This window comes from Silurus meridionalis, chromosome 16, assembly GCF_014805685.1.
Source record: "Silurus meridionalis isolate SWU-2019-XX chromosome 16, ASM1480568v1, whole genome shotgun sequence".
Taxonomy (NCBI): Eukaryota; Metazoa; Chordata; class Actinopteri; order Siluriformes; family Siluridae; genus Silurus; species Silurus meridionalis.
In genome coordinates this window covers 12,941,951-12,969,826 of record NC_060899.1, presented here as the reverse complement: position 1 = coordinate 12,969,826, position 27,876 = coordinate 12,941,951, and the positions used below count along the sequence as shown (strand labels likewise).

The following is a 27,876-nucleotide window of genomic DNA, read 5'->3' as shown; positions in this document are numbered from 1 at the left end:
AACTTGCAGACACGCTTTATGTGGAGGGAGAAACGGGCAGATTTATGTTCTCGAGCCTCTGTAGTCAACATCATCTAACTCAGGAACGTTTCGACCAGTCTATGTGCATTTTCCATTCATAAGAACTGGAATCAGATTTCTGCGTATAATAATGGCCGGGTCAGTGTGGTGGATCTGATTGAGTATCTAATTTAGCAGCTGGCGTAGGAGAAAAAAGAAATCTTTGACCACTGTTAAATAAGTCAATCTGGCTGACATATTATCAAATTAGCAAGTGCTGGTGTAAATAACCATCAGTATATTTTGTAGGAAATGTGTTTGTCTTTTATTTTTTTTTTTTTTTGAAATTCTAAAGTGCAATGTTTTGACTTCCGGTGTTAAGCTTCGCGCTTTGTGTTTAGGTTCGAGTGGAGCGCGCGCTCGGGTTAGTGCAGTTTTAGTATAACGATAGCGTTCATCGACACTGGATGTTATAATATATGTGTAATTCATGCTTGCAGCCCCTCAGAAGAGGCAAAAGGTATGTTCAATAGCGTGACAAATGCATATTTCGTCTGTTAATGTGTACATTTTGCACAAATGTAAAGCTAGCGGATTTTGAACCGTGTTAGCTAATAAATCGTGTGTTTATGTAAATTGCAGCTCTTACGTTGGTGATATGGTGAACGGAAAAGGTTTAACAAAGGATTAAAGCATCATAAAACCATCAGTAAAGGTTTCATCTCTGTCTTGGGGGGCGTGCTACAGTAAGAGCTTGACCTCAGCGTGCTATATCGAGCGGCTCGTGAACTCTAAGGACAACGACAACAGCACGGAAAATGGACGATATCGAAGATCAAACACGTAAGCTACAAATCGAAATCCATGAAACGAGAGCTTTATTACATCAAGGAGATACAGAAATGTCAAGACAGGAGTTAAAGGACGATATTGAGCAAAGAAAACCAATTAGCCGAACTGCCGACCGAGTTGTCGTTACCTAGACGTTCAGAGCGCCCTAGTGTGTTAACGGAAAAAATGCTAGCCTACCAAAAAGACGAACTGATTAAAAAGAACAAAAAACTTATCAGTCTCTATGAACAATGGAAACAGCTAATCAGAAAGTCCAGAGAAAGCCTAAAGACTGTCTTATCAGAGCACGAGCTGTGTGAAATGGCAAACGAAATTGAAAATGGTCTGAACAACATGATGAAGGTGTACAGTGAAATTAGAGAGCGTACTATGCCATCCCCTGACACAAGACGCAAAATGGACTCTTGTGAAGCAGTGTCTAAGGACATTATGAAAATACTTAGTGAACGTATAACAGGAATAGATGGTGATTTCGATGCAGATCGAGAAAGGCAGCGTCTTCATCAGCTACCATCACAACAGTACGCCCGCTCCATCTACGGTACTGCCTCTCAGTCTAGTTTCGGTAAGCAGTCTGATACTTTAAGCATCACAGCCAAAAGGATTGAAGCGGCTGCGGAGTTGGCGGTAAAGGAAGCAGAATATAAAATTGTGCAGGAGGAAATTAAACAAAAGGAAAAAATGAAAGATATACAATCAGAACTTGAGCGTTTAAAGGCAGAAAAGGAAATACAAGCTGCTCGTGCAAAACTTGAGATCTACGACAGAGAAATTAACATGGATATGGAATATCAGCAAATACAACCAAACAGCATACCTTTCTCTGTTGGTCACCAATCAGTTAATGAAGCAGCAGTTCCCTCTAGTAACTTACCTTCAATAATGCCACAAAACAATGTGTCCATCCATATGCCAAATCAAACGATGAACAGTCCAAACCCTCAAATTGTCACGCAAACACCTCTCACTGACATTTCCCAGTTGGCCCAAGCAATTCAAAATAGCATAGCTATAAACAGAATTCCAGTGCCAATGCCCACAGTTTTCAGTGGAGATCCAATAAACTACATTGAATGGAAGGCTTCATTCTCTTCACTTGTGGACTGCAAAGGTATCTCACCTGCTGATAAACTTCATCTACTAAAAAGGTATGTCACAGGCCCAGCTCAAAATTGTCTTGAAGGCACATTTTTTCGCAGTGACGAAGAGGCATACAGGGATGCATGGCAAAAGCTTGACCAACGTTACGGCCCGCCTTTTGTTATCCAAAAAGCTTTCAGAGACAAACTGTTAAAATGGCCAAAAATAAACTCAAAGGACGCAGAAGGATTAAGGGCATTTTCTGACTTTCTAAATGCATGTCTCCAAGCCACACCACACGTAAAAGGCCTAGAGATACTTAGTGACTGCGAGGAAAATCAAAAATTGCTGCAGAAAGTTCCTGACTGGCTGGCAGCCCGTTGGAATCGACGGGTGACAGTTACACTTATGGAAGGAAAGGATTTTCCCTCTTTCCAGGACTTTGCACATTTTGTGGCAGTCGAAGCGGAGATCGCATGCAACCCGGTCACTTCCTCTCATGCGCTTCACTCATGCAGCTTATCTTATGAGAAAAGGAACACAAAGGACTTTAAATCACACAGATCCACACAAGTCTTCACAACCCAAGCCACGGTACAAAACAACAAAGCAAGGACTAGCAACACAAAATTAAAGGTACAGTGCATGTTTTGCAAAGATGAAAACCACCAGTTATCAAAGTGCCCTAACTTTTCAGAACGGCCATTAGAAGAGAAGCGCACATATGTTAAGGACAATAAACTGTGCTATGGATGCTTAAAGGTCGGCCATAACGCCAAAGATTGTCGCTATCGCCACATTTGTGACATTTGCAAAGGAAGGCATCCCACTTGTCTGCACAATGACAATCACAAGTCATATGTAAGGTCTCAAAGCTCTGAAAACACAGCTCAAACACTCCAAATGAAACCGCGACAGCTCTCAATGTTACTAAGGTGGGTCAATCTAGTAGCACTTCCATGATTGTTCCTGTATGGGTGTCTACAGTGCAGAGCCCGTCTGAAGAGCTATTAGTTTACGCACTATTAGACACACAGAGTGACAGCACATTTGTCTGTGAAGAATTAAGCAAACAGCTACGAGCAGAAACTCACCCTGTAAAGTTAAAGCTAACTACCATGCTAGGTGTTCATTCTACTGTCAAGAGTCACAGAGTCTCTGGAATGTGTGTGAGAGGTTATGATTCAGACATTCGCATCGACCTACCCCCCTCATATACCAAAGACTTTATTCCAGTTAACTATGACAACATACCCACTAGTGACACGGCAAAACAATGGCCCCATCTGACAGAAATTGCAGATAAGATACCTCCTTTGTTGAGTTGTGATGTTGGACTCCTTATCGGATTTAACTGTCCCAGAACTTTAGCTCCAAGACAAGTTCTCGTGGGAGAAGGAGAGGAGCCATATGCAATCCGCACGGACCTTGGGTGGAGTATCGTTGGAGGCTCCACACCAGCGCTCAATGAAACTCAGTCAAGTTTGTGTCATAGGATAACAATAAAGGAATTACCCCCTGTTACACCCATGGACGTGATTCGTGTGCTAGAGTCGGATTTTAAGGACACAGAGGCAAGTGACAAAATGGTCTCACAAGAGGATCTCATCTTTTTGGACAAGCTTAAGGAGGGAATAAGGAAAAATGAACAAGGACACTGTGAGATGCCTCTACCATTCCGACAAAGACCCCATTTACCCGACAACAGAAGGCTTGCTGAAATCAGACTCGAACACTTAAAGCGAAAGTTCAACAAAGATGAAAATTACAAAAGAGACTATATAACGTACATGAAGGACATTATTGAGAGAGGTGATGTAGAAGAGGTACACAATGACGGAAAACAAGGCGAACGATGGTACATTCCCCATCACGGGATATACCACCCCAAAAAACCCACAAAACTACGTGTTGTGTTCGATTGTTCGGCCAAACACAATGGTACAAGTCTAAACGATCATCTTCTCCAAGGGCCAGATCTGATTAACAATCTAACAGGCATCCTTCTTCGGTTCAGACAACGTCCTATCGCTTTAATGTGCGATATAGAAGATGTTCCACCAGTTTCACGTTCAGCCCTGCGACAGAGATTACCTGAGTTTTCTGTGGTGGAAAAACGGCAACATAGAGACACAGCCACTTGTGTACAGAATGAAGGTACATCTTTTCGGTGCGACATCATCCCCAGGGTGTGCAAATTACGGACTAAGGTATTTAGCTAAAGAACACTGTCACACTCACCCTGCAGGATCTGAGTTCATGGAAAAGGACTTTTATGTGGACGACGGAGTCACAAGCACAGACACCGTTGAAAAGGCAATACAGCTCGCGCAAGAGGCAACAGAAATATGCAAGCAAGGAGGTCTCCGTCTGCATAAATTTATCTCAAGTAGCCCTGCTGTGCTACAAAGCATCCCGCCATCTGAACGTGCCGGAGAAACAAAAACAAAGGACTTAACACTCAAAGACATGCCACAGGAACGGGCCTTAGGCATCCAATGGAACGTTGAGAGGGACTGTTTCAGATTTGACAACACCTTAAAGGACCAACCAGCAACACGTAGAGGCATCTTATCTACTATCGCATCCATCTATGACCCCCTTGGCTTCCTGGCGCCATATGTACTTCGCGGAAAAAGAATCCTGCAGGAAATGTGTCACCAAGGTATCAACTGGGATGACCCCCTGCCAGAATCACTGAGACCAAGGTGGGAGAGCTGGCAATGTGACTTTGCAAACTTAAACAAGGTAAACATAACTCGCTGCTACTTTCCTGCTAGTTTTGGAGAGATTAAAGAAATAGAGTTGCACCACTTTTCGGATGCGAGCACGAGTGGTTATGGACAATGCACCTATTTAAGAGCCAAAAACAGTAAAGAGGGGATTCACTGTTCATTGGTAATAGCCAAAGCCCGTGTTTCTCCCACCAAGCTGACTACAATCCCTAGACTTGAGCTAACTGCAGCTGTAGTTTCAGTCTCCATTAGTAACATGTTGAGAGAAGAACTCTGCTACGCTCAAGTCAAAGAGTATTTCTGGACAGATTCTAAGGTAGTTTTGGGCTATGTAAACAATGAGGCACGTCGTTTTCATACCTTTGTAGCGAATAGGGTCCAAATGATTCGCCAAAGTACACAACCTCAGCAATGGTTTTACGTGCCATCTGAAGAGAACCCAGCCGATATGGCATCTAGGGGTAAATCTGTCACTGAGCTGCTCTCTTCTAACTGGTTCACCGGCCCCTCCTTTCTTTGGGAGAAAGACCTGCCCGCAACACAAAGTGTAGAGTTAGAACTGTCTCTTGGAGATCCTGAAGTAAGAAAAATACAAACAATGTTAACCAAAGTTACGGAGACATTCAGCCTTTCAGAACGTTTGTCCAAGTTTTCATCATGGTCCAAGGCAGTCAAAGCTGTAGCACGTCTCATCAGAAGGACCAAGAAAGTCAAATCAGATGCGCCGGCTACAGTGAGCGAACAAGAAAGTGCAGTACGTGTCATCATTCAGGATGTTCAAAGACAAACGTATGGAAAGGAGATAAAACTAATAAACAAAGGCAACCAGCTCCCACATCACAGCAAACTGTTCCACTTAGACATTTTCAGGGACACGGACGGACTTGTTAAGGTCGGAGGGAGACTTTCGTCTATCAAAGACTCTTTCAAACACCCCATTGTGATTCCAAAGGAACATCATGTGACCAAACTCATAATAGCTCACTGTCACAATAAAGTAAAGCATCAAGGAAAGGGCTTCACCACAAACGAAATCAGATCCAGTGGCTACTGGATCCCAGGATGAGCAGAACCATTGCTTCTTTTATCCGCCAGTGTGTCATCTGCCGCAGACTCCGCAAGGCTCGGAGGGTCAGAGAATGAGCGACTTACCTGCAGAACGCTTAGAGCCCTCACCACCATTCACATACTGCGGTATGGACTGTTTTGGCCCTTTTGTAACTACAGAAGGCCGAAAAACACACAAACGGTATGGACTTTTGTTCACATGCTTTTGCTCCCGAGCCATTCACATTGAGCTATTAGAGGACCTATCCACTGACACATTCATTAATTCACTAAGGTGTTTCATTGCTATCAGAGGTGCAATTCGCCAAATCAGATGTGACCAGGGAACAAACTTTGTCGGTGCAAAAAATGAGTTTAAAGCTGCCCTAAGTGAACTGGACACTGAAAGACTGAGCACTTATCTGTCTCAAAACCAGTGTGACTTTGTGATGAATGCACCCCACTCCAGTCACGCAGGCGGAGTGTGGGAGCGCCAGATAAGGACTGTCAGAAGTGTGTTGAATACTACTCTGTCACTGGCGCGTGGTAGACTAAATGATGCTTCACTACGGACTTTATTTTATGAAGCTATGACCATAGTTAACAGTCGCCCGCTGACTGTAGACAACCTTAACAACCCTGACAGCTTGGAACCACTTACCCCTAACCACCTGCTTCACATGAAATCCAGCACAACTCTGCCCCCACCTGGTACCTTTCCAAAGGAGGACCTCTATGGAGCAAAGAGATGGCGTCGTGTGCAGTTTTTGACTGAACAGTTTTGGTGCAGGTGGAGGCGTGAATATTTGCACAACATTATTGCTAGGCAGCGCTGGCACTTACCAAAAAGGAATATAACAGAAGGTGACATTGTGTTGGACATTGATGAACTGTCACCCAGAGGTGAATGGAAACTTGCCAGAGTCCTGGAGACTGTTAAAGGCAAGGACGGACTCGTGAGACGAGTGAAAATCTCCGTTGGAGATAAAAAACTGAATAACAAGGGTCAACGCAGTAGTAAGCTTTCTATTGTGGGCGTCCTGTGCAAAAGTTAATTCTGATATTAGAATGTTCATAAACTAATTAGGAGAAATGGTTATTTGTTGTTGAAAATTCTCCGTCGTGGTTATACTGATATAACAAAACGCATAATTTTGTGGGAGTGTAAATAACCATCAGTATATTTTGTAGGAAATGTGTTTGTCTCTATTTTTGAAATTCTAAAGTGCAATGTTTTGACTTCCGGTGTTAAGCTTCGCGCTTTGTGTTTAGGTTCGAGTGGAGCGCGCGCTCGGGTTAGTGCAGTTTTAGTATAACGATAGCGTTCATCGACACTGGATGTTATAATATATGTGTAATTCATGCTTGCAGCCCCTCAGAAGAGGCAAAAGGTATGTTCAATAGCGTGACAAATGCATATTTCGTCTGTTAATGTGTACATTTTGCACAAATGTAAAGCTAGCGGATTTTGAACCGTGTTAGCTAATAAATCGTGTGTTTATGTAAATTGCAGCTCTTACGTTGGTGATATGGTGAACGGAAAAGGTTTAACAAAGGATTAAAGCATCATAAAACCATCAGTAAAGGTTTCATCTCTGTCTTGGGGGGCGTGCTACAGCTGGTTTAGATCATTATTCTCGTCTTGATCACATTGTGGTCCTGCTGTATGAGTTGTAAATGGTAACCATCAATTGTGCAGCTCTAAGCTTGGATTGTACACGATTGCATTGATTTTTTTGTTGTTGTTGTTGTTGTTGTTCATGAAGTAGTCTGCTATATTAAGTGCATTTCATGCGGTTAACAACAAACACTATGGACTTTATGTTCATAATTATAACTCAAACAGCTATTCCTGTTTTATGTAAATCTATGAATATTCTATATAATACTCATGCCAGTGAGAACTTCAATTAGTTTTGCTAGACATTTGATTGAGATGTTATTATATGCTGTGTTGTTCTGAGTGTAATGATTTTTCTGCTGTTTATTTAGTAGCTACAGCTGAGCAGTTCGTTCCTATGTGTTATACGTAAAAAAATATAGCAACTATTGAACTCACTAGCAATATTTTTTGCACCAGAACACTTTGCTTGCAACCTTAAGGAAGCTAAGCATTTGGCACATATGATAGATTGACACAAGACGTTCTACAGAGGCATCAGAGAGGTTAGAAATATGCACAGTATGAGTAAAGAAACATCCTAAAGCCAATTGAATGCAAGCTACACCAGTAAAAGGTTTAGCTAGTGCACATCAAGTGTGTGCCAGGCCTCGGATCCCACAGGATCTTACCAAAAAAGTAATGAGAGCAAACCTTTTATTTTTATGCAACATTCAACTTGACATTTGGAAAGTGGGAAAACTGGAACTTGGAAATGCTTCGACCTGAGCTCATGTGGGAAAAACTGGATATTTCATGGAAGCCTGAACTTTTTTTTCAGAAACAAGCCGGCAAAGAGATGTTTTTACATTTACATACATTTTACACCTAGGCCTTCAGTGATCTCCTGCCGGAGTCAATCCACCTCTTACTACCATTATTATGATGTGACGGCTATAGAACTCATCAATATTATAGAGCGACACAGTATAACTGCGCTACATCACAGACAGGAATCTCATACAGCGAGAATGAATGGCATTAGTAAAGCAAGAAACCCAGAGGACACAATTCAACAAATCGCCCGCATACATCTCAAGCAGAAGCACCGATATGAACCTCATAAAATGAGCCCGGTTTTAATGGATGTCTGTGCATTTTTTCCATTTATTGTGGGTTTTTTTGGTTTTGTTTTTTAATTAAGGCAAATTGAGTGTTTTTGTGCAAATTCTACTGGGCATGCAATGCAAAAGTATAAATGGTTCTTGAAAAAGCTTAACTTTTTTGAACTGTTTTGGTTCTTTTTATCTCACAATGTCCATCTTTTCTTAAAAAATGTCCACCTTGTAAATGTTATAATGTAATAATGTTGACTATATCTGGGTCCAAATCACGTCAATCTTTAACCAGGTATTAAATCCACATGAATATATTTTAGCTTGTGCAGATTGCAGCAGGTAAGGGTTGCAATCAAAGGATAGGAAAATGCTGACATGACACAATCTGATTGGTTAAAGCGATGTAAGAAACACTATTACAATTAAGAGAATAGACTATTGGTAATAATATAACACATATTCATACACAACATGTAGGTAATACATATGTGATGAAATAAACACCTTGAATTCCAGTTTACAGGGTTGATTTTTTTTTCTTTCCTTCTTTTCTTTATTTTTCCTAGTAAGAAAATCTTTAAAATCTTAGAAATCTAGAATGTAGAATTTTTTTTTTTATACAGCGGTACACATTTGTTTAAATTTTTATCAAAAAATGGTGTAACTGATTATTATTAAATTTTAATCTAATTCAATATTATACTATTTTAAAAGATTTATAGACATACACATACATACAAACATATACGCACACTTCTAAGATAATTACATGGAGCAATACAATTCTGATAGAAACAGATGGATAGAAATTGTGCCGTTAGTTAGCGCTGAATCTCAAATTAGTTAACCAAATACCTTTGTCTCATGTTCAGTGTGTGATTTTATTGCAATATGGGAATATTTTTGGACATGCATCATCATGAGGTTGTTATGTATTTAAGACAATTTCAATGCCTGAGACAATGACAATGGAAAGTATTGGTGGTGTAGGAAGGACACAAATCCAGCATCTAAGACAGAGCTTCATTGTTCAATATGACTTTGACACTGTGTTCTGCAGTATTCTTGGGGTTTGAAGTCCAAGTGACAGTGAACAGCTTATTAGTATTCTGGACAGGTGGAGCAAGAAGGTGCAGAATACCAGTGTTAAAGTAACCAAATGCGACACACATCCTGAGTATATATTGATATATAAGAGAGTTGGGAAAAACACATTTTTTATATTCAATCCAGGGTGGAAAAGAGCACACAGAGTATGGGGTATGAGACGTGTCTGGAAAACATGATGCTTCCCTTCAAGTCAGTTTTGTTCAGTTCGAGTGTCACTGTGGTCATTGTTGTCATCTGAAATTTTTTTCAGTTGCGACACTTAATTAAAAAATAAATAAAGATTTGCTGAGTTGGCTCTGAATTTCTTGAATCTGATTGGCCCAGAAGATTAATTTTTGATAACAGCATCTCTAACAGTATATCAAGTGAATGATGTTTCCATGTGAATTTGAAAACATATTGTATGTAATTACAGATATGGTCAGTATAGGTTTTCTGTCCGGACTTGTCATAGTTTTGACTGCTGCATTGCCTGGTGTCCATCTGATGTCCCAACTGTTCTCCCACCTTGTTCTCCTTCTGCTTATTAGTTAACTATATGCACCTGTGTTCAATTCTCTGTATGTATTATAAGGTCTCCTGTGGCTCTGTTTGTGTGCTTTTTTTGTTTTTCACACTACATTTTTGTCCCATTCCATTGATTCCTATTCAACCCATGCGTATAGTGGAGACTGGAAACGGCCACTTAGCGCGATTAAGTGTTGCAAAATGTATTTTAGTAAATGTATTACTAAGTAAGTACTAAGTAATGGTGCGACCTGATGCCCTGTTCTATTCCTTACATATTTACTATGCTGATATTGATGATCAATTACTCAATAATAATGCTTATACTTGAAAGGCACTCCTGTCTCACTGTGAGAAAAAATGACTTTTGCCCTGTGGCTGTGACTCAGGTACGAATCCCAAAGTGCTATGTGCTTCCCGTGGCGACTTTTTATTTTGTGATGGATGAGAAGGTTGCCAAGCAGTATTTTTGAATTGTGCATCTGAATGACAATAAGGGCACACGATGGCACACGGGACAAAAAAACAAAAAAACAGTTTCCGGAGTTCAACTGAAGTTCAGCAGATTTCCTGGAAATAATCATTTCCCAGAAAAGTGGGCATTATCGTCCAATACATCCTAATATGACCTAATAAATCACAGAACCGGCTCAGGCTGAAGCGAGAGAAAAAAAGATAAACGCTTAAGAGGTGTAATGCTGCTTTCCAGCTGAATGAGAATTCTGCAATTCTCGAAGCGAAGTGTTCATCATTAGGCAGACCAGCAGGAAGGTTCAGGAAGATTCGGTTTCTTGAAAGAACAAAAGTCTTAACATCTGTTATCTGATCATCACTTTCGCTCCGTTTTTTTCCTTTTGCTTCTCCCGGTCGGCTTTGCTCTCCAGCCGAAGCAAGGAGCTTGTTGGAATCAAAGCGGGGCGGTTCAAATGAGCTGAACGACTGCTTTCTATGAAACGATTGAATTTTCAATTCCAGATGCTTTAGCCGTTTCGGATGAGTGACGAGTGACGAGTGCCTCCACAGAGATGTCCATCTGCAGGCTTTAATATATCCCTGCTCTGTTCTACCGTGATCAAAGCATGCTATGTTCTGCCTCACTTTTACAGAAGCAAGTATGTAGATCTTGAAGAATTTTTTCACAATGAACATTGTCTCAAAGCAGCTTTACAGAACTTAAGAATTAAAGTGAATAATATGTAGTTATCCCTGATGAGCAGCCTGGGGTGAATGTGGCAAGGAAAAACTTCCTTAGATAAATGAGGAAGAAACCTTGAGAGGAACCAGACTCAAAAGGAAACCCATCCTCATTTGGGTGATATCAAAATTTTAAATCTTAGACCAATACAAAACACTGGAGAGTGAGAAGTAACATGAGCGCCAGAGTGTGTGATTATGAGTAAAAGTCCTTTCTACAGTCTTATACAGTCAGTTGATGTTGTGGAACCAGGAGCTACTGAGCAACTCATAAAATAGCTCAACATATCATCATCATAAATCCAAAAACCAGCTCCTCCATGCCAGAGGCTTTACACATTTGAAGAGGTCCAAAGTACAAACTCTACATTAAGTGGAATCCAAATGGTGCTGGTACGTCTCTAGATGGTTCATTAGGTGGGACATATTTACATTGGAGATCTAGAGCTTGAAATCAATGCAGATAATTGCACATATCTGTCTGCCTGTCTCCGCCCTGTCACCTCTTGCTGTTTCTCAGCCCACACACACACACACACACACACACAGTGTATAAGAACATCATTGGCATTCATGTCCAGACTGTTTGAACACTTCAATAATTCACCTTTTTGTTCATGTTCATGGATTTTCCGAGGTGCGTCATGGAGGACAGCTGGTTCTGTGTTCAGTGTCAGTCGCTATATTGCTTTTTTTTATCAACATCAATGCAGAATAAACATGGCAGGTACTGGACGCCTTCCTTTGAAAGGATTTATTAATCTGTTTAATTAATAGGCACATCATAGACGGCTGCCTCGAGGAATCTTAACATACATCATGTCCAGAGGTGAGAAGTAACGAAGTACAAATACTTTGCTACCGTACTTAAGTAGAGTACTTAAGTTTTTTTGGTATCAGTAATTTACTTCACTCTTTATTTTTTCGGACAACTTTTTATGATCAATATTTTTCTTCTCATTGTGCACCGTTTTCAGCACCTCCCTTTTAACATGGTTTTGAACATGACCTCCCCTTTAACAGGGTTTTAAACATGACCTCCCCTTTAACAGGGTTTTAAACATGACCTCCCCTTTAACAGGGTTTTAAACATGACCTCCCCTTTAACAGGGTTTTAAACGTGACCTCCCCTTTAACAGGGTTATAAACGTGACCTCTCCTTTAACAGGGTTTTAAACATGACCTCCCCTTTAACAGGGTTTTAAACATGACCTCCCCTTTAACAGGGTTATAAACATGACCTCCCCTTTAACAGGGTTATAAACGTGACCTCCCCTTTAACACAGTTTTAAACATGACCTCCCCTTTAACAGGGTTTTAAACATGACCTCCCCTTTAACAGGGTTTTAAATGTGACCTCCCCTTTAACAGAGTTATAAATATGACCTCCCCTTTAACAGGGTTTTAAACGTGACCTTCCCTTTAACAGGGTTATAAACGTGACCTCCCCTTCAACAGGGTTTCAAATGTGACCTTCCCTTTAACAGGGTTTTAAACATGACCTCCCCTTTAACATGGTTTTAAACATGAACTTCCCTTTGACAGGGTTATAAACATGACCTCCCCTTTAACATGGTTTTAAATGTGACCTTCCCTTTAACAGGGTTATAAACGTGACCTCCCCTTTAACATGGTTTTAAACATGAACTTCCCTTTGACAGGGTTTTAAACATGACCTCCCCTTTAACATGGTTTTAAACATGAACTTCCCTTTAACATGGTTTTAAACATGAACTTCCCTTTAACATGGTTTTAAACATGAACTTCCCTTTGACAGGGTTATAAACATGACCTCCCCTTTAACATGGTTTTAAATGTGACCTTCCCTTTAACAGGGTTATAAACGTGACCTCCCCTTTAACATGGTTTTAAACATGAACTTCCCTTTGACAGGGTTTTAAACATGACCTCCCCTTTAACATGGTTTTAAACATGAACTTCCCTTTAACATGGTTTTAAACATGAACTTCCCTTTAACATGGTTTTAAACATGAACTTCCCTTTAACATGGTTTTAAACATGACCTCCCCTTTAACATGGTTTTAAACATGAACTTCCCTTTAACATGGTTTTAAACATGACCTCCCCTTTAACATGGTTTTAAACATGTACTTCCCTTTAACAGAGTTTTAAACATGACCCTCCCTTTAACAATGTTTTTTCTTAATTCCAGGCCTAATCGTACAAACATGCTGCACAATACAAAAGCATTTCCAGTTGCTATAGATAAAGATATATAAAGATATGCTTGGATGGAGAATATCAATAAAAGTTTGCTCAATAAAATAATCACCAGTAATGTTGTTGTTGTTTTCTTTAATTCAGCTCTGTGATCAAATTTCATTTGTTTCAATAGAAGCCAAAAAAGTGAGTCATTGTTCCATCTAGTGAAATGTGTTGGTCATTGCAGCTTCTGGTAAAATCCTGAGACGTTTTTCCACATTATTTCCTCGGTTCTCAGCACCCCGTTCAGTGTAGAGTATCTGAACATAAATAAATGGATAATAATATTATAGATGAATGAAAGTCTGAAAGAGAAGAATGAATGTGTCTGGTGCTTAGCAGTCAAAGAGACTTCAATAAAAAAACGACCCTCAGCATTTCCTTCTCCCAGTCGATTCAGATTCGCCCTGAAGCGAGACAGTGTTCTCGATGCTATTGTGCTTTAATACCACGCCTCTCTGAGGAGCACCTTCGATTATACCTGACACAATAAAGCCGAGTTGCTAACTTTGCTGTAAATGTGTTGCATTATTGCTTTGGCGTTGGAATGGCTGCTGTAAGCATTGATGATAAGTCACTCAGTATCCTCCCTGAAAAGCTTCTCTGCTGAGGCACACGAACACAGCTCCATGTGTACAAAACACAACAGTGAAGTGTGATGAAGGTTGAGGTTTTGAAAACCGCATTTAAAAAATGTTAATTTATGCTGATGTTTGGAAAAAAGCGCATGCTTCTTTTGTAGGTACGCTATATCAACAACAATTTGAAGACACCTGACCATGTGCTTTTTGAACATCCCATTCCATATTTAGTCCCCATTTTCTATTATAATAACCTCCACTCTTCTGTGAAGATGTTCCACTCGATTTTGGAGTGCGCTTGTGGAGATTTGTGCTCATTCTGTAACAAAAAATTGAGGAAATTAAGGTACTGATGTAGGTGAAGGCCTGGGGTGCAGTCAGCGTTCACATTCACCCCAATATGGTTAAGGGAAAAAGGCTTTATAGCAGGCAATTCAAGATGTTGCACTTCAACCCATGTGAAGCATAGTTTCATGGTGCTGGATTTGTGCATTGTCATGCTGGAACAGGTTTGGGTTTCTTAGTTTAATCGAAGGGAAATATAAAACTGTGAGCCTCAACTTTGGGGAAGAACCACATATTGATGGAAAAGTCAGGCATCCCAATACTTGTCCATATGGTGTACATGTCAGTGCATGGCATCATATAGGCTCTAATTATCAATTAGAATTCATGCCCTCGTTCTGACATGTTAAAGTTTTTATACTAATAAAACAATCTCACTGGTTTTATGATGACATATCAGTGATAGTTTAAAGCTTCCTCTAGGTGTTTTAACAGTTATGAAAGGAGTCCCAGTGTCAGTGCCATGCAATAGCCAGTAGGCCTTTTAAATATATGGCAAACGTTTCCTTACGATGTCCAGCTTTTCTTGAAAAGTTTGTCTGGTAAAGTGTATCTGTGACCAAATCAATTTCTTCTCCTCCGTCAGCACATAAATCCATACACACGTAAATCCACACAAATATAGTATACACAGTTTGCTACAGATACATTTTGCAAACTCTGACTGGTGCGCTCTATGAGCATCCAGTCAAAGGAATTAAAAAATAACAAGGTGATCGGACGCCTTCTAGAGGGCCTCGGAGTGGCCAACTTTTAATCTGATTGGTTAAAGCAACAGTTGAAAGCAACAGGGAGATTACACTGAAAGAGCCATCAGGCTCTGACTCTGAAGACTTAATGGCAGGTGGATACCTTTGATACCACCAGCATACGTGATGTGGCAGCTAATACCTACTAATTTAATAGAAACTTAAACCTAAACTTCCGCTCGGGAGCAGCGCACCCTAGAGAAACGCTATGAAATGAGGAGAATGGACTATTGCGAACAATTTATAACATATTAATAGACAAAAACATATTAAAACGCAAGTCAGTGATTCTAACAGAGTTCAAGCCAGCAGAGAAATCCATGCTTGCCCTTACAGCCCACCACTGGTAAACGTGTTATGTCTTTGCTCTGAGACAAACTGTATGAATTCACCTTTTAATTTGTTTCAAGCTTCATTAAAACTTTCTCTCCGCTTCTGAAATTTACCCGTTTCTGTATTTTTCTCTTGAGTGAATATTTTCCAGCAGCCCATAACATTCTTCTGTGTAAATTATTTCTGGCAGCGTGCACGGCTAATCCCGTGATAAAAGAACAAATATTTTCCCACAGCAGGGAATACCACAACAAATCAGAAGTCACGAAAGCATGAAACACGGTAAGTTCTGCTCCAGAGAGAGCTATAAATAGTGGAAGGAGAACACAGATGAAATAACAGGAACACGCATAAATACATGCAAAAATGTTCCAGGCAAAATCGAAATATGGATTTTTCACTCTGAGACGAGACTCGATAGGAATACTATAATTTTTGGGTTGTCTTTGGATACAATCAAACGACTCGATACAGGTTTGGATCCGTACATTAACTAACTAGTGTCTGGATCACAGCATTCGATTATGCTGACTCAGCGTTCAGTACTGCATTGGAAGCACAGGCTACACTTTTGTCATTTGTTGCATAGACACAATCGATTTTCTCACTTCGGATACTGCGAAAGCGGAGCAGGAGGGAGTTGGGGATGATATTAATCAGAGAAAAAAATAATACTGTTGTCTAAAACAGGAAAGCAGCACATAAATTAGTAAATAATCAATACAAAAAATGTCAAAACATCTATATAGAATATTAATGTCGAATAAATCAAACAACATGGGGTTTGTTCTTATAGGAGATAATTCAAGAATAAGGTAAAAGTACTGTTACTACCCCAAAGTGGATTTTTTTTTTTTAAATAAATAAAAGTATTAGTAACATATTTGGAATCAAGGAAATACAATAAATATTGAAATCACCAGAAAGAAAAAAAAGGAAGCAAGTGGAGTTATATAATGTTTGAAATTTACATATAATAGAAAGTTTAAGACCTTTTTTTGATGATGTATTATAATTAGAAGTGGGACAATCCAATAAAATATATTTTTTATATTATATATTTTTTTTTATTTCATTTTGTATTTCATTATTTGTCCACTAGATGGCGCCAGTATGTGCATTTTGCTCTGCCTTGATAATCTTCACCTGTTACCCGTTTCCTACAGTGTATTTAACGCTACGTCTACACTAATCCGGAAAAATGTGAAAACGTCTTCCACACTGAAATCTCGAAAAATGCCTACGTCCCTGTAATACGCATGAGCAAAAAGAGACTGGTGTTTATTTACTTTTCGGGTCTTTGAAACTTTGCTGCAATGTCGAGGGATGGCACCTGACTAAAAATTCATTCTTGAAAACCTGTGATTGCCATTCTGACCTAAAGAAAAGTGTGCAAGCAGGGTGGAGTGGGTGGAGAAAAGTGGCAGGAGTGATTTGTGATAGAAGGGTATCTGCAACAGTGAATGGGACATTTTTTACAAGACTGTGGTCCTGCGATGTTGTATGGTTTAGAGACAGCGGCATTGACAAAAAGACAGGAGGCCGAGTTGAAGATGCTGTAAGATTTATTGGGACTGACGAGGATGGACAGGATTAGAAATGAGTTTATTAGAGGGCAGGACGTTACGGAGACAAGAAGAGAGTGGCGTGCTTGAGATGGTTTGGTCATGGAGATGGAGGCACATGGGGTATATTGGTGAAAAAATGCTGAGGATGAAGCCATCAGGCAGGTGGAAAGAGGAAGGTTTATGGATGTGGTGACAGGGTGGTATGGAGACGGAAGATCTGCTGCAGCCGAAGCCTGATCTACTATCTGATCTGCTGTTATAAAAGAGCAATCAACACTTTCTGACCAACCAGATTTAAGATCTCTACGGTGGATTTGTCTTTAATATCTCTATAGCATAGAAAACAAGCTTGTTGCACTTACACTAGATTTACCACTAGATGGCGGCAATATTCACACATATCAAATGTAGTAATAAGTAATAATAATAAGGAGAATTAATAATAATTAATAATAATAATAATAATAATAATAATAATAATAATAACCAGCAAGTATATATGCTTACCAGTTAATGTTTCTAAAGTGTTAAAAAAAAAAAACATTATAATTACATTTAAAAACATGGCCAGAATATTCCCAACAGTTTGCTCGATCCCAAATCGGTCCTTATAGAACCTAGGGTTCACCGAGTAGAGCGTATACGATTTTAAATTCATCCCTGTGTAGTGAGCCTAAATAGGAATACTATAGGCGTTTGGGTTGAATTCTAGGTCACGTGGTGGAGTGGCCAATGAGCGGCTAGGTGGGGAGGGAGGGTGAGATATGGACACTTGAGGAAAACATGGCGTCGAGATGAAAGAGGAAAAAGACGGACGCCGTATTTAAGTTTTCCGGAAGGAAAAAAGGAAGGAAGAAAGGAATCAGTTCTGAAATGTAATTGGGGGGGGAAAGCTGAGAGCTGAGGAAAACGGGAAAAAAAGCGACACGGATATATCGGTAAGAGGGAGAAAAAAATAAGTGCGCATGCGTTGAATTCGTGCCGCTTTCTCCTTGACCTGAGGGAACTAACGGACACATATCAGTTATCTACTGTTAAGGGGAAACTTCACTAGTAGGCACATTATATATGATTTTAATAAAGTATTTGTGATAAATTTAGTGATCCTGGTCCTACTTTGAAGGGCGTTGTTGTATTTGAGTTCTTTTCGTTAGACGTTTGTGGTTGCGCTGTGATGACGTCACTGGGGGGGGACATAGCCAAGCCAGTTGAATGAAGTACAACATTTTTTAAGGTTACAAATTTAAGGGCCCCCGAGTGGCACTGGTGGTGCTGAGATTTGAACTTTTTATTATGTTGACTGATCAGAAGGTCTAGGGTTCAAGCCCCACTATCGGCCAAGCTGCCACTCTTGGGCTCTTCAGGAAGGCCCTCAATCCTCTGTGCTCCAGGGGGGCTGTATTTGGGATGCCCCTGCACTCTGAACCCAACTTCCTAACATCGCTTGGATATGCAAAGAAAGAATTTCTTGAATGGCTCCAGATCCAGAAGAATGTTTTCATCCCCGGTTCTGGTACTGGCTCAAGTATGTGTCCAAGGTTCTGGTCAAGTCTTTGTCCCAGGTTCTGGCCCTGGCTCAAGTATTTGTCCCAGGTTCTGGCCCTGGCTCAAGACTTTGTCCCAGGTTCTGGTCCTGGCTTAGTCTGTGTCCCAGGTTCTGGCACAGGCTTACTGTATGCCACAGATTATAGCCTGGGCTTAATCTATGCTACACGTTATGACATTGGCTCAGTCTGTGTCTCATATTCTGGTTCTGGCACCACAGATTTTGGCCCTGGTTTAGTTTTCAGTTTGAAAGCTTGAAGTTTGAAGCTTAGTGAGGTTTCCTAGAATTAGTCCTGATCCCATCTCTCTAATATTCATTTTTCTGATTCCAACTCCCTAATAATGTGTGTGTGTGTGTGTGTGTGTGTGTGTGTGTGTGTGTGTGTGTGTGTGTGTGTGTGAATTGCTTTTATCATTTACCACACGTATCTCAAATTCTATTCCAAACTTTGTCATCTTGTAGTTTGTAATCATTCAAGGTTTTTTTACCTCTGCCTGCTTGTTTGTCTTTGTCTTCTTGTCATGGGGTTTTAAGAAAAGTGAAATCAGAACGTTGCTGTGATTATATCCAGTGTTTCCAGTACTCTTGCAATTCAGATCAGAAATTGAGCTTTTAGCAGAGATCAGGTTTAAAAAAAAGTGCAGAAGAAATGTGATACTGCTTTAATAGTCTGGAGAAAGTCAGCTTTATGGCTGTAAATGGGTTGAATTATTTATTTTTTTTTAAGGGACCCTTTATTCGGACAATGAAATAGAAGTATAACCACATTCTGCGTTTATACATAATGTAAAACCTGTAGCTTTCTTTCCTAAACCCCCTCCTCTCCTCTCCTCTCCAGGGTGTTCTGTTTTTCATAGTTGTACTGGATACATAGTTGGGTCTCTGTGTGGAATGTGACCTCGTCTCACCGGCAACAGCTTCTTTTTTTTTTTTTTTGGTTGTTGCACAACTTGTTTTGAAAGTAGACCATCAGGAAAAGCAATGGATGTAAATCTAAGCCTAATACACACGTGATTTACGCTCAATAGTGTTAGTCGGGGAATTGGTTTACTGATTGAAGTGAACCCGAGGAGAAATGGCTAACGCATGACTCGGTGTTCGCCCCTTTATTTGGAGACGAGGAGACAACGTTCACAGTTTAATACTTAAGGATAAACTATCACTTTCCCTTTTACGCAGGTTTGTTCCCGTATTTTTGTTGATGTCCGATTGAGAAAAATCAGACAGTAAATTTTTTGACCATCAAATCTTCGGTTTTATCGTAAAAAAATGTTGTGTTCTTTAAGCTGACACATGACACAACTTTGGCTGATCATATCGTTAAAGTCATGGTCACCTTGAAGAGCACATAATTTGCTTGGGACGTTCAAATGAGGCCTTTAAATCTTCAACTTATGAAGTGTGTTTGGTCCCAGCTTGGCCACAGCAGTTATGAATTATGCGCCTTGTGGATATTTTTCCTGGATCTGGTGCTGCGTTAAAGGGCCTACGCCTATTTGTGTATTACTTGGTGAAGGGTGTTATGGATGTTGGAGGTGGTTGGGGGGTGTCAGTAATGCTCACTGTAACATGCTGTATGGCATGAGGTGTTCTTTCCCCCTCCTCGCCCTGTGAAAATGGACACTGCTAATGTATTTATAGACCAGGCAGACAGTAAAGAGCTGTTTCTTAAGACAGTCATGGTCACAAGCGGTTTGGTCACTACTTATATCGGGTTCTAGAAGCTTCTCACACGTCACCCCGCGTCCTATGCTTTAAGTAGTTCAGACGTTTTAAGGAGCAGTACAGGAAGGAGGAAATTTGTATGCCGATTCCTTGATTATAGAGAATCGTCGTATTCTGGTGATATTTGTTAATTTTTTTTTTTACCACATTCCCAGTTTATTAGTTCCTTTCCTTTATGTCTGTAATGTGAATGTGACATTATAATGGTTGTTTTTTTGTTTGTTTGTTTGTCTTTACAGACAAGAGTGTTTTCAGGCCCAATCGTCGACTGATTCTGGGCAAGGTTGCTGCGATGGAGAAGCCAGTCTTACAGACACAGCATTCCATGCTGCCGTTCTTCGACACGGCCCACGCCGTCAACCTGCTGCGTGGCATTCACGAGCTGCGTGCCGAGCGCAAGTTTTTCGACGTGACCCTGTGCGCCGAGGGAAAGGAGTTCCATTGCCACCGAACCGTTCTGGCTGCTGCCAGCACCTACTTCCGGGCTATGTTTGCCGGTACACTCCGTGAGAGCGCGATGGACCGAGTGTCCCTACAAGAGGTCTCGGCCGAGCTGCTCGGTCTTCTCGTGGACTTTTGCTATACGGGCCGTGTGACGGTCACATGCGACAACGTGGACGTTCTGCTAAAGGCAGCCGATCTCTTTCAGTTCCCGTCGGTCAAAGCGGCATGCTGCGCTTTCCTGGAGCAGCGTCTCGATGTCTCGAACTGCCTGGAGATCCAGGACTTTGCAGAGGCGTACGCCTGCAGTGAGCTCGCCACCAGTGCTCGGCGTTTTGCACTCAACAACATTATGGACCTGGCCAAAGGTCAGGAGTTTGAGCGTCTGCCCTGGAAGCGTTTGCTGGAACTAGTGTCGAACGATGGGTTACGCGTGGACAAGGAGGAAACGGCTTACCAAATGGCAGCGCGTTGGGTTAAAGCTGACCCACGGAGACGGCTTCAGTACTGGCCGGAGCTCCTGCAGCAGGTACGCTTGCCCTTCGTTCGACGCTTCTTTTTGCTTGCCCGTGTTGAAAGCGACCCACTCGTCTATTTAACACCGGAGTGTCTGCGTCTGGTGTCCGAGGCACGCAGCTTCCAGTCAGGAGAGTACGACCGGCACGATCGGCCGTGCCAGCGAATGCGCCCTCGTCCTTCTACTGGTCTTGCCGAGATTCTGGTCGTGGTGGGAGGGTGTGACCAAGACTGTGATGAACTCGTGACCGTCGACTGTTTCAACCCGCAGACAGGCCAGTGGAGATACCTGGCTGAGTTTCCTGACCATCTCGGTGGAGGCTACAGTATAGCCGCACTGGGCAATGATATGTATGTCACAGGTAGGTCGGACCATCGGCTACTGATAGCTAGGTTGGATCATACCTAACCGATGAATCGACTGATAGTTTTTTAAATGGATGCTGGATAAAAAAACAAACATAACGCTGTGCATAACTATGCAAAAACGTACAAAATGAAACGTGGATATACTAATTATAGTAATAAATGTTAAGGAAAAATCAAAGACATGCGTCAGACTAGTGCTGCACGATTAATCGTATCGCAATTGTGATGTCAACTTGTGATTAAATGACCGCAAATGTTGCGATATAATGAATTAAATAAGTGCACGGGTGGACACATACTTTCTGAGAACAGTTTGCAGTCTTTCCGTGCCGCTAACAAAACAAAAAATAATAATAATTTCAGTTTGAATATGAAAAATCTGTAACAGATCTCACTAGTTGGAAGAAAGAGACGACAGACAGTGCTTTTAGTTTTTTGTACTCAGGCCGGGACACACACCCACTCGGTGATACCAATTATGATACCATTTATTATATTGACCACAATAATCGCAAACATTACATTTTTCCCCGAATTGTGCAGCCCTAATTCAGACACTCCAAACAAATAAAAATAGTTACATCCAAAATGATTTTAAAAAAGACACTTCAAATAAACAACATGTGGCGTCAGGGATTCGCCTCTAGAGGCTGCTCTCGTACTGTATAGCGCAACCCGGAAAAACTAATAGTATGGTTTCATCTATCAACAAGCTGCGACAATTAAACTGCTAAACCAATGAATCGGTCGACTTCTAGACATGGCTGTATGTACTAAAGTAACAGAATATTTCTTTAGACTCCAACTTGGTACAATATCCATATTCACATCTCTCCCATGTACATGGTTTGTTTTCCCATCATATAAATCTACCCTTGATAAGCGAAGGAGTTTCTCTTAGTTTATTGGTTACTACAAATCAAGCAGTACTACAGAAATTGCTAATGGAAATTCAAAAGAAGGATTTTGAAACCTGACAACCGACCTGATAGAACAGGCAACATGCAAATGTGCCAACTATTGAACTTCTAATGAAAATAAAGAGGCAAATTTGGCAGTCGTTTACTGTGTAGACACCTTGTAAAGCAGTATAAATGCTTTTGGAGAAGTGATCCAGAAACATCTATGTACACTTTTTATGAGGGCGGTAAGTAGAACATTCAGCTCCATTGTGCAAGTGAAATAGAAACCATGGATCAGGGGGAAGATGATCAGTCATTGACACTTTCAGTAAGCAGTTTATCCTGGACGGGGTCGCAGGGGATCACTGGGTGTGAGTCCGTCATATTTCCAAAAGAATGAGAAGTCTTTTATTGCTATTTTTTGTTGTTGTGACTTTACTCAGATTTATGTGAATCTTCCGATCTGTCCTTTATCCATCCGTCCCAGCTGGTGGCACGTGTAGTACCAAAGATTAAACACTATACCTTCTTTGTAAAAGACCTGAAATCCATGAAGGCTCAAAACAACCCTGTAATCCTTTATGGCTTGAATCATTGCACGAGTATAAATAAACAGCTAGCTTTTGGCTAGACGCGAGAGAGGAAATGGGGACGTGGTGTTCTGCCAGAAAAACAACAGCAGTTAATGATTCGGGCGTCCAGAACTGGACAATGTTCACACCAGAAAAACATCTCAGGGCTGTCACAAATCCTCATATGCGTTTTGTAATGTATCATTGGTTGTAAGAAAGGGCTACAAAAAATGACATCTTTCGCCCTGAACAGTTAACATGCTTATAACTAAGATGGGGTTTTGCTGATACCGTGTCTACTTTTAACCCCACCTGCTTTTTTTATTTTTTATTATTATTGGCAGGCGGCTCAGATGGATCGCGCCTCTACGACGGCGTGTGGCGCTACAACTCGAGCGTGAACGAGTGGACCGAAGTGTCGCCCATGCTTAAGGCACGTGAGTACCACAGCTCGTGTGTGGTGAAGGGCCAGCTCTACGTGGTGGCGTCTGACAGCACGGAGCGCTACGACCACACACTAGACTGCTGGGAGCCTTTGGTGCCCATGTTGCACGCCATGGACAACTGCTCAACTACAGTGTGTGGGGGACGTCTCTATGCCACCGGCTCACTCCCTGGTGAGGATGCCATGGCCATTCAATGCTACGATGCCGAAACTAACCGCTGGAACCTGGTAAACTGCGGCCAGCTGCCTCCCTGGTCTTTCGCACCAAAATCAGTGACTCTCAATGGGAACATCTATTTTGTAAGGTGAGGAGGTGAATTGATTATCTTTCTTTCTTTTGAAAACCTTTTGACATAGAAGACGCAGCAGTCACAATGTCATAGCTTAAGGAAACGGTTTTCAAATGAATGATGTAATATATATTTGCATTGGAACGGTGCTGCTTCGGTGTCATGTATGAATCATTTTAGTGACTTGGTTCTTTGAATCTCGTTCATCAAAGTGAACGCATAGGTTTTTTTTGTAATTTCCTTCATTCGAGATTTTGCGACGCTTTGCTCAAGTGCGTCCAGTAGAAAACGGACGAATCACTCATTTAAAGTCATAATCAGTCATATTAAAGACTCGGTCAAAACGAACGAATCAATCATGAACGACTCCTCACCTCCATGTTTTCCCCTCAGCACACACAACATGATGACCGCTTATGATAAACACTGACAGCATGAGATACTGTGGGGAAAAACAGTTGTAATTTTTCTTGCACAAGTACTTTTTCTTTCTTTGGTGTAAAACTTTGCTTTCATTTTGTTACTTCCAACAGAGTTTATGATTTTAAATGGACAATGAATACATTTGCGAAAGCATTTATCACGGTTCCTATGTTTCAGGGATGACTCAGCAGAAATTGACATCTACGATCCACAGAAGAACGAATGGGACAAAATTAGCCCGATGAACCAAGTAAGGAATTTTTCTTGTCCTTCTTCACATCGACCTCGTGAGTGTGACACGATTAGTGTGTAGGCATCTTGAATGATTAGGGGGTGGGATACCAGGTGGTACAATGAACATATATACCGTATATCTTGAAATATCACAAGAACGGTATTACTTTAGTATATAAACAAAAAACACGTCATTTATGGTCATAAAACAGACCTCAGTATCTCAACAGCCAGTATTTCTTATCCTTCTACAGTATCTTCAGAGATGTTTGACTTACACTAAGGATGGAGAAGTTGGGTGGAAGAGTTTTTACTTGGGCCTGCTATCTAGCTCTTCTTCTTTATGTTGCCCCCTCATACTATGAGAGTTATTCTACAGGTCCAGGTACTGACTTACTCCTATGATACCCTCCGCCACAGGTACACGTGGGAGGCAGTGTGGCAGTTCTGGGAGGCCGCCTGTATGTGTCTGGTGGCTATGACAACACGTTTGAGCTGTCCGACGTGGTGGAGGTGTACGACCCCGGCGCGCGCTCATGGAGCCTAGCCGGCCGACTCCCCCAGCCCACCTTCTGGCACGGCAGCGTCAGTATCTTCCGCCAGTTCATGCCCCTCGTTCCCAGTACGTTCGAGCCGCTCGACGTCTCCGAGGCAGAAGACATCCACCTGCACCGCCACCATCGCCACCACCATGCGCTTCAAGAGCTCAACAACGAGCTCAATCACAACCACCGCAATCGGGAGGTGAACCCGGCGCGCTGATGCCACCATCGAACTCCACGATACGCACTTTACCACATTCTTCACCTCAACCGGAGAGCGACGGACATGATGCACTATTCCTGCTCCCGCTGTTTGCCTCTTTGTATTCTTATTTCCGTTAACCTCGGGCCGGATGTGTCTGGGATCAGTGTTTACACCAGCATGATTCTAGCCACACTATCAGCATTAAACCGACATGAAATGAAGCACATGGAAATACATGGTAAAAAAAAACTAACAAAAAACATACAAACACAGTGATGCTTTATTGAAAATAGGCTGTATGGACAAAAGTTTGTGGACACCTCACCATAAGATTAATATGTCCTTCTTGTTCTACGTTTAGTCCCCATTTGCTGTTTGAACAGTCTCCACTCTTCTGGGAAGATGTTCATATTCATTCAGCCACAAGGGGGCGTATAGATAGATATTATATAGAAAGGGCAGCTTAGTCATTAGATAGACAGCAGCTCATATACGTCACCAGAGCTTTTATAGTTCAGCGTGAGGCTTTTCTTGGACAGCGCTTTCGTTTTCATTAGAAAGACATTTCTGGTTTGTTTTGTTTTGTTTTTTCTGACCACCAAAGTCCATTTCACTTCCTTTCTTTACATTTCATGACCACTGAATGTATTAGTTCGCTAATCTATGCAGCCCCCAGTGCTGAGGTTTGGTTTTTGTTTACCTTCTTCACTTTCCATTTTATATCCAAAGGATATTATTTGCCGAAATGCCGAGGTTTGTCTAATTGTAGCGCTCATCATATTCAGATATTCATTTCAGCCATTAGTCATGATCTTACCATCTCAACCAAGGCCTGAAGATGCCTAGCTGTTACTGTAGTTCTTGGTGATTTCTATTAGACAGTCTTCGTGGGAGTTTGCCGAGAACCGTTCGTCCCTGTTCGCTGTTACTCTTCTGAGAAGACTGTGTTTGTGAAGATTTGTGCTCATTCAGTTCAGTACTGACGGAGGTAAGATGATTTATACCCAAAGATGTTCAATAGGGTTGAGATCAGAGCTCTATAGCAGGAGATCTTCCACACCAAACCTTAAGGCATGTCCTCATGTGCACACGGAAATTGCTGGAACAGGTTAGGAAAATCTCCTGCTAGCGCAACCAAAGACGTCCTATACAATCGTGTACCTCCGAACCTGTGGTAACAGTTTGGGGAAAACCACTTGAAAAAGTCTGGGGAAAAGGTTAGGTGTCTCAATACTTTTGTCCATATAGTGTTTTTTTTTTTTTTTTTCTCTGTTCACTTGCAGGAGGTGTAAAGTAACTACGCTTTTCTATGTGGGAATTTTGTGAACTTTTATTCAAGTGTTAACTTTACTACCAAAAGCAGAACTGTGTTGGCTTTCTGTTTTTTTATTGCAAGGATAATAAGCAATAATCATAAAGGCTGAACTATAAATATTGGCACCTGTGTTAATATTGTTTATCAGGTGCTTGGTTTTTTTACTATTTACTAAAATAATACTCAACTTGACATACAAACATGAAAGTACTCTGGTAGGAATCATGCTGGTTGTGTTGTTTTTTTCTCACACACTAATTCGATCTTCAGTAGTGCAGCCATGTACATTTGCATCACACGTTAGTCCGTGCACTAGAAGGAGACCGGATGACGCGGGTTCAAGTCTTGCTATGAAGTAGGGAATCGATTGGATTAAACAGAAGGGGGTGTGAGGAAAGCAACCGCAGCCTTGTCGCTTTCCAAAAAACAAACGGGTCGGATCGCACCGTTAAAATCCATAGAAATATTGGCAAATTTGGATCGCACTGTGAAAAATTAAACATTTTTCTCGTTCTGATGTTCAACCAGACAATCTATTATGCATGAATTCCTCACATCTTTGTGATTTTTAACGTCTCGATCCCATTCATGTTGGTATTTTGATAGGAAGTTTATTTATGGAGGTTTTTTTTTCTTTCCTATTTTTATAGATGTTGTGTTGCGTGTTGTTTTCACTGTTTGAATTGCTTTCACTACGCTGTTCCAAAAAAAACAACAAAAAAAACTGGAAGTATTCATTTAGTAATTAAGTCTCGAGGAAGACATTGTGTGTGTTTTTGGTTATTACTAATAATTATAATTGCGTACTCCTATGCAGAAACGGTACTTCTAACATTTTGTTACGTTTGTTGTTTTTTCTGTTTGTTTGTTTGTTTTTTCTTACATTGGTTTGGTATGTGGCCAATACAATTCACCGTACAGGCCTTGTGTTTCGGTTTGTGTTTGTGATGCCTGTAAGCGTGATGAAGAAATAAACTGCAGGCAGGACTACGGGTTTATTGACTGTTTATTTGCACTGGCGTAATTATAGCACATCGTATCGCCATGATGTCATATAATATGTACATTTTATAGTGTTCGCATGTGAAATTTTGAAGCGCAAAAGGATTGAGCACATATACGTATATAATTGAAAATGTTAGGATCTGTATCTGTGAGCACGCTCAACTTCAAGAAACTATTATTGTATTCCACACTAAAACTGTGTGTCTTTTATAGGAAAAAAAAAAGACTTAGTATGGACATAAGTATTGGGACACCTGACTTTTCCAGTCATATGTGGTTCTTCCCCAATCAGTCATCACAGATT

General features: G+C 41.0%; 1 protein-coding gene and 2 long non-coding RNA genes across 3 annotated transcripts; all 3 read left to right on the top strand.

Annotated features, from left to right (window-relative positions):
• The first annotated feature begins 286 nt into the window (after positions 1-286).
• On the top strand, positions 287-709 carry LOC124399237. Its single transcript, XR_006928191.1, has 2 exons — positions 287-520; positions 643-709. It is a non-coding gene; the product is annotated as an uncharacterized LOC124399237 (long non-coding RNA).
• A 6,222-nt stretch (positions 710-6,931) lies between these two features.
• Positions 6,932-7,294, top strand: LOC124399168. The gene is made up of 2 exons (XR_006928180.1): positions 6,932-7,105; positions 7,228-7,294. It is a non-coding gene; the product is annotated as an uncharacterized LOC124399168 (long non-coding RNA).
• A 10,475-nt stretch (positions 7,295-17,769) lies between these two features.
• Positions 17,770-27,554, top strand: klhl21 (kelch-like family member 21). The gene is made up of 5 exons (XM_046869513.1): positions 17,770-17,980; positions 20,553-21,632; positions 23,458-23,863; positions 24,449-24,521; positions 24,926-27,554. The coding sequence occupies exons 2-5, from the start codon at positions 20,606-20,608 to the stop codon at positions 25,265-25,267; spliced, it is 1,848 nt and encodes a 615-aa protein (XP_046725469.1). The 5' UTR covers positions 17,770-17,980; positions 20,553-20,605; the 3' UTR covers positions 25,268-27,554.
• Positions 27,555-27,876: the final 322 nt, after the last annotated feature.

Coding starts and splice junctions, on each gene's coding strand:
- klhl21 (XM_046869513.1), top strand. CDS start 20,606: ATGGAGAAGCCAGTCTTACAGACACAGCATTCCATGCTGCCGTTCTTC. Junction 23,864..24,448: donor GGGAACATCTATTTTGTAAG/GTGAGGAGGTGA, acceptor CCTATGTTTCAG/GGATGACTCAGCAGAAATTG. Junction 24,522..24,925: donor AAATTAGCCCGATGAACCAA/GTAAGGAATTTT, acceptor CCTCCGCCACAG/GTACACGTGGGAGGCAGTGT.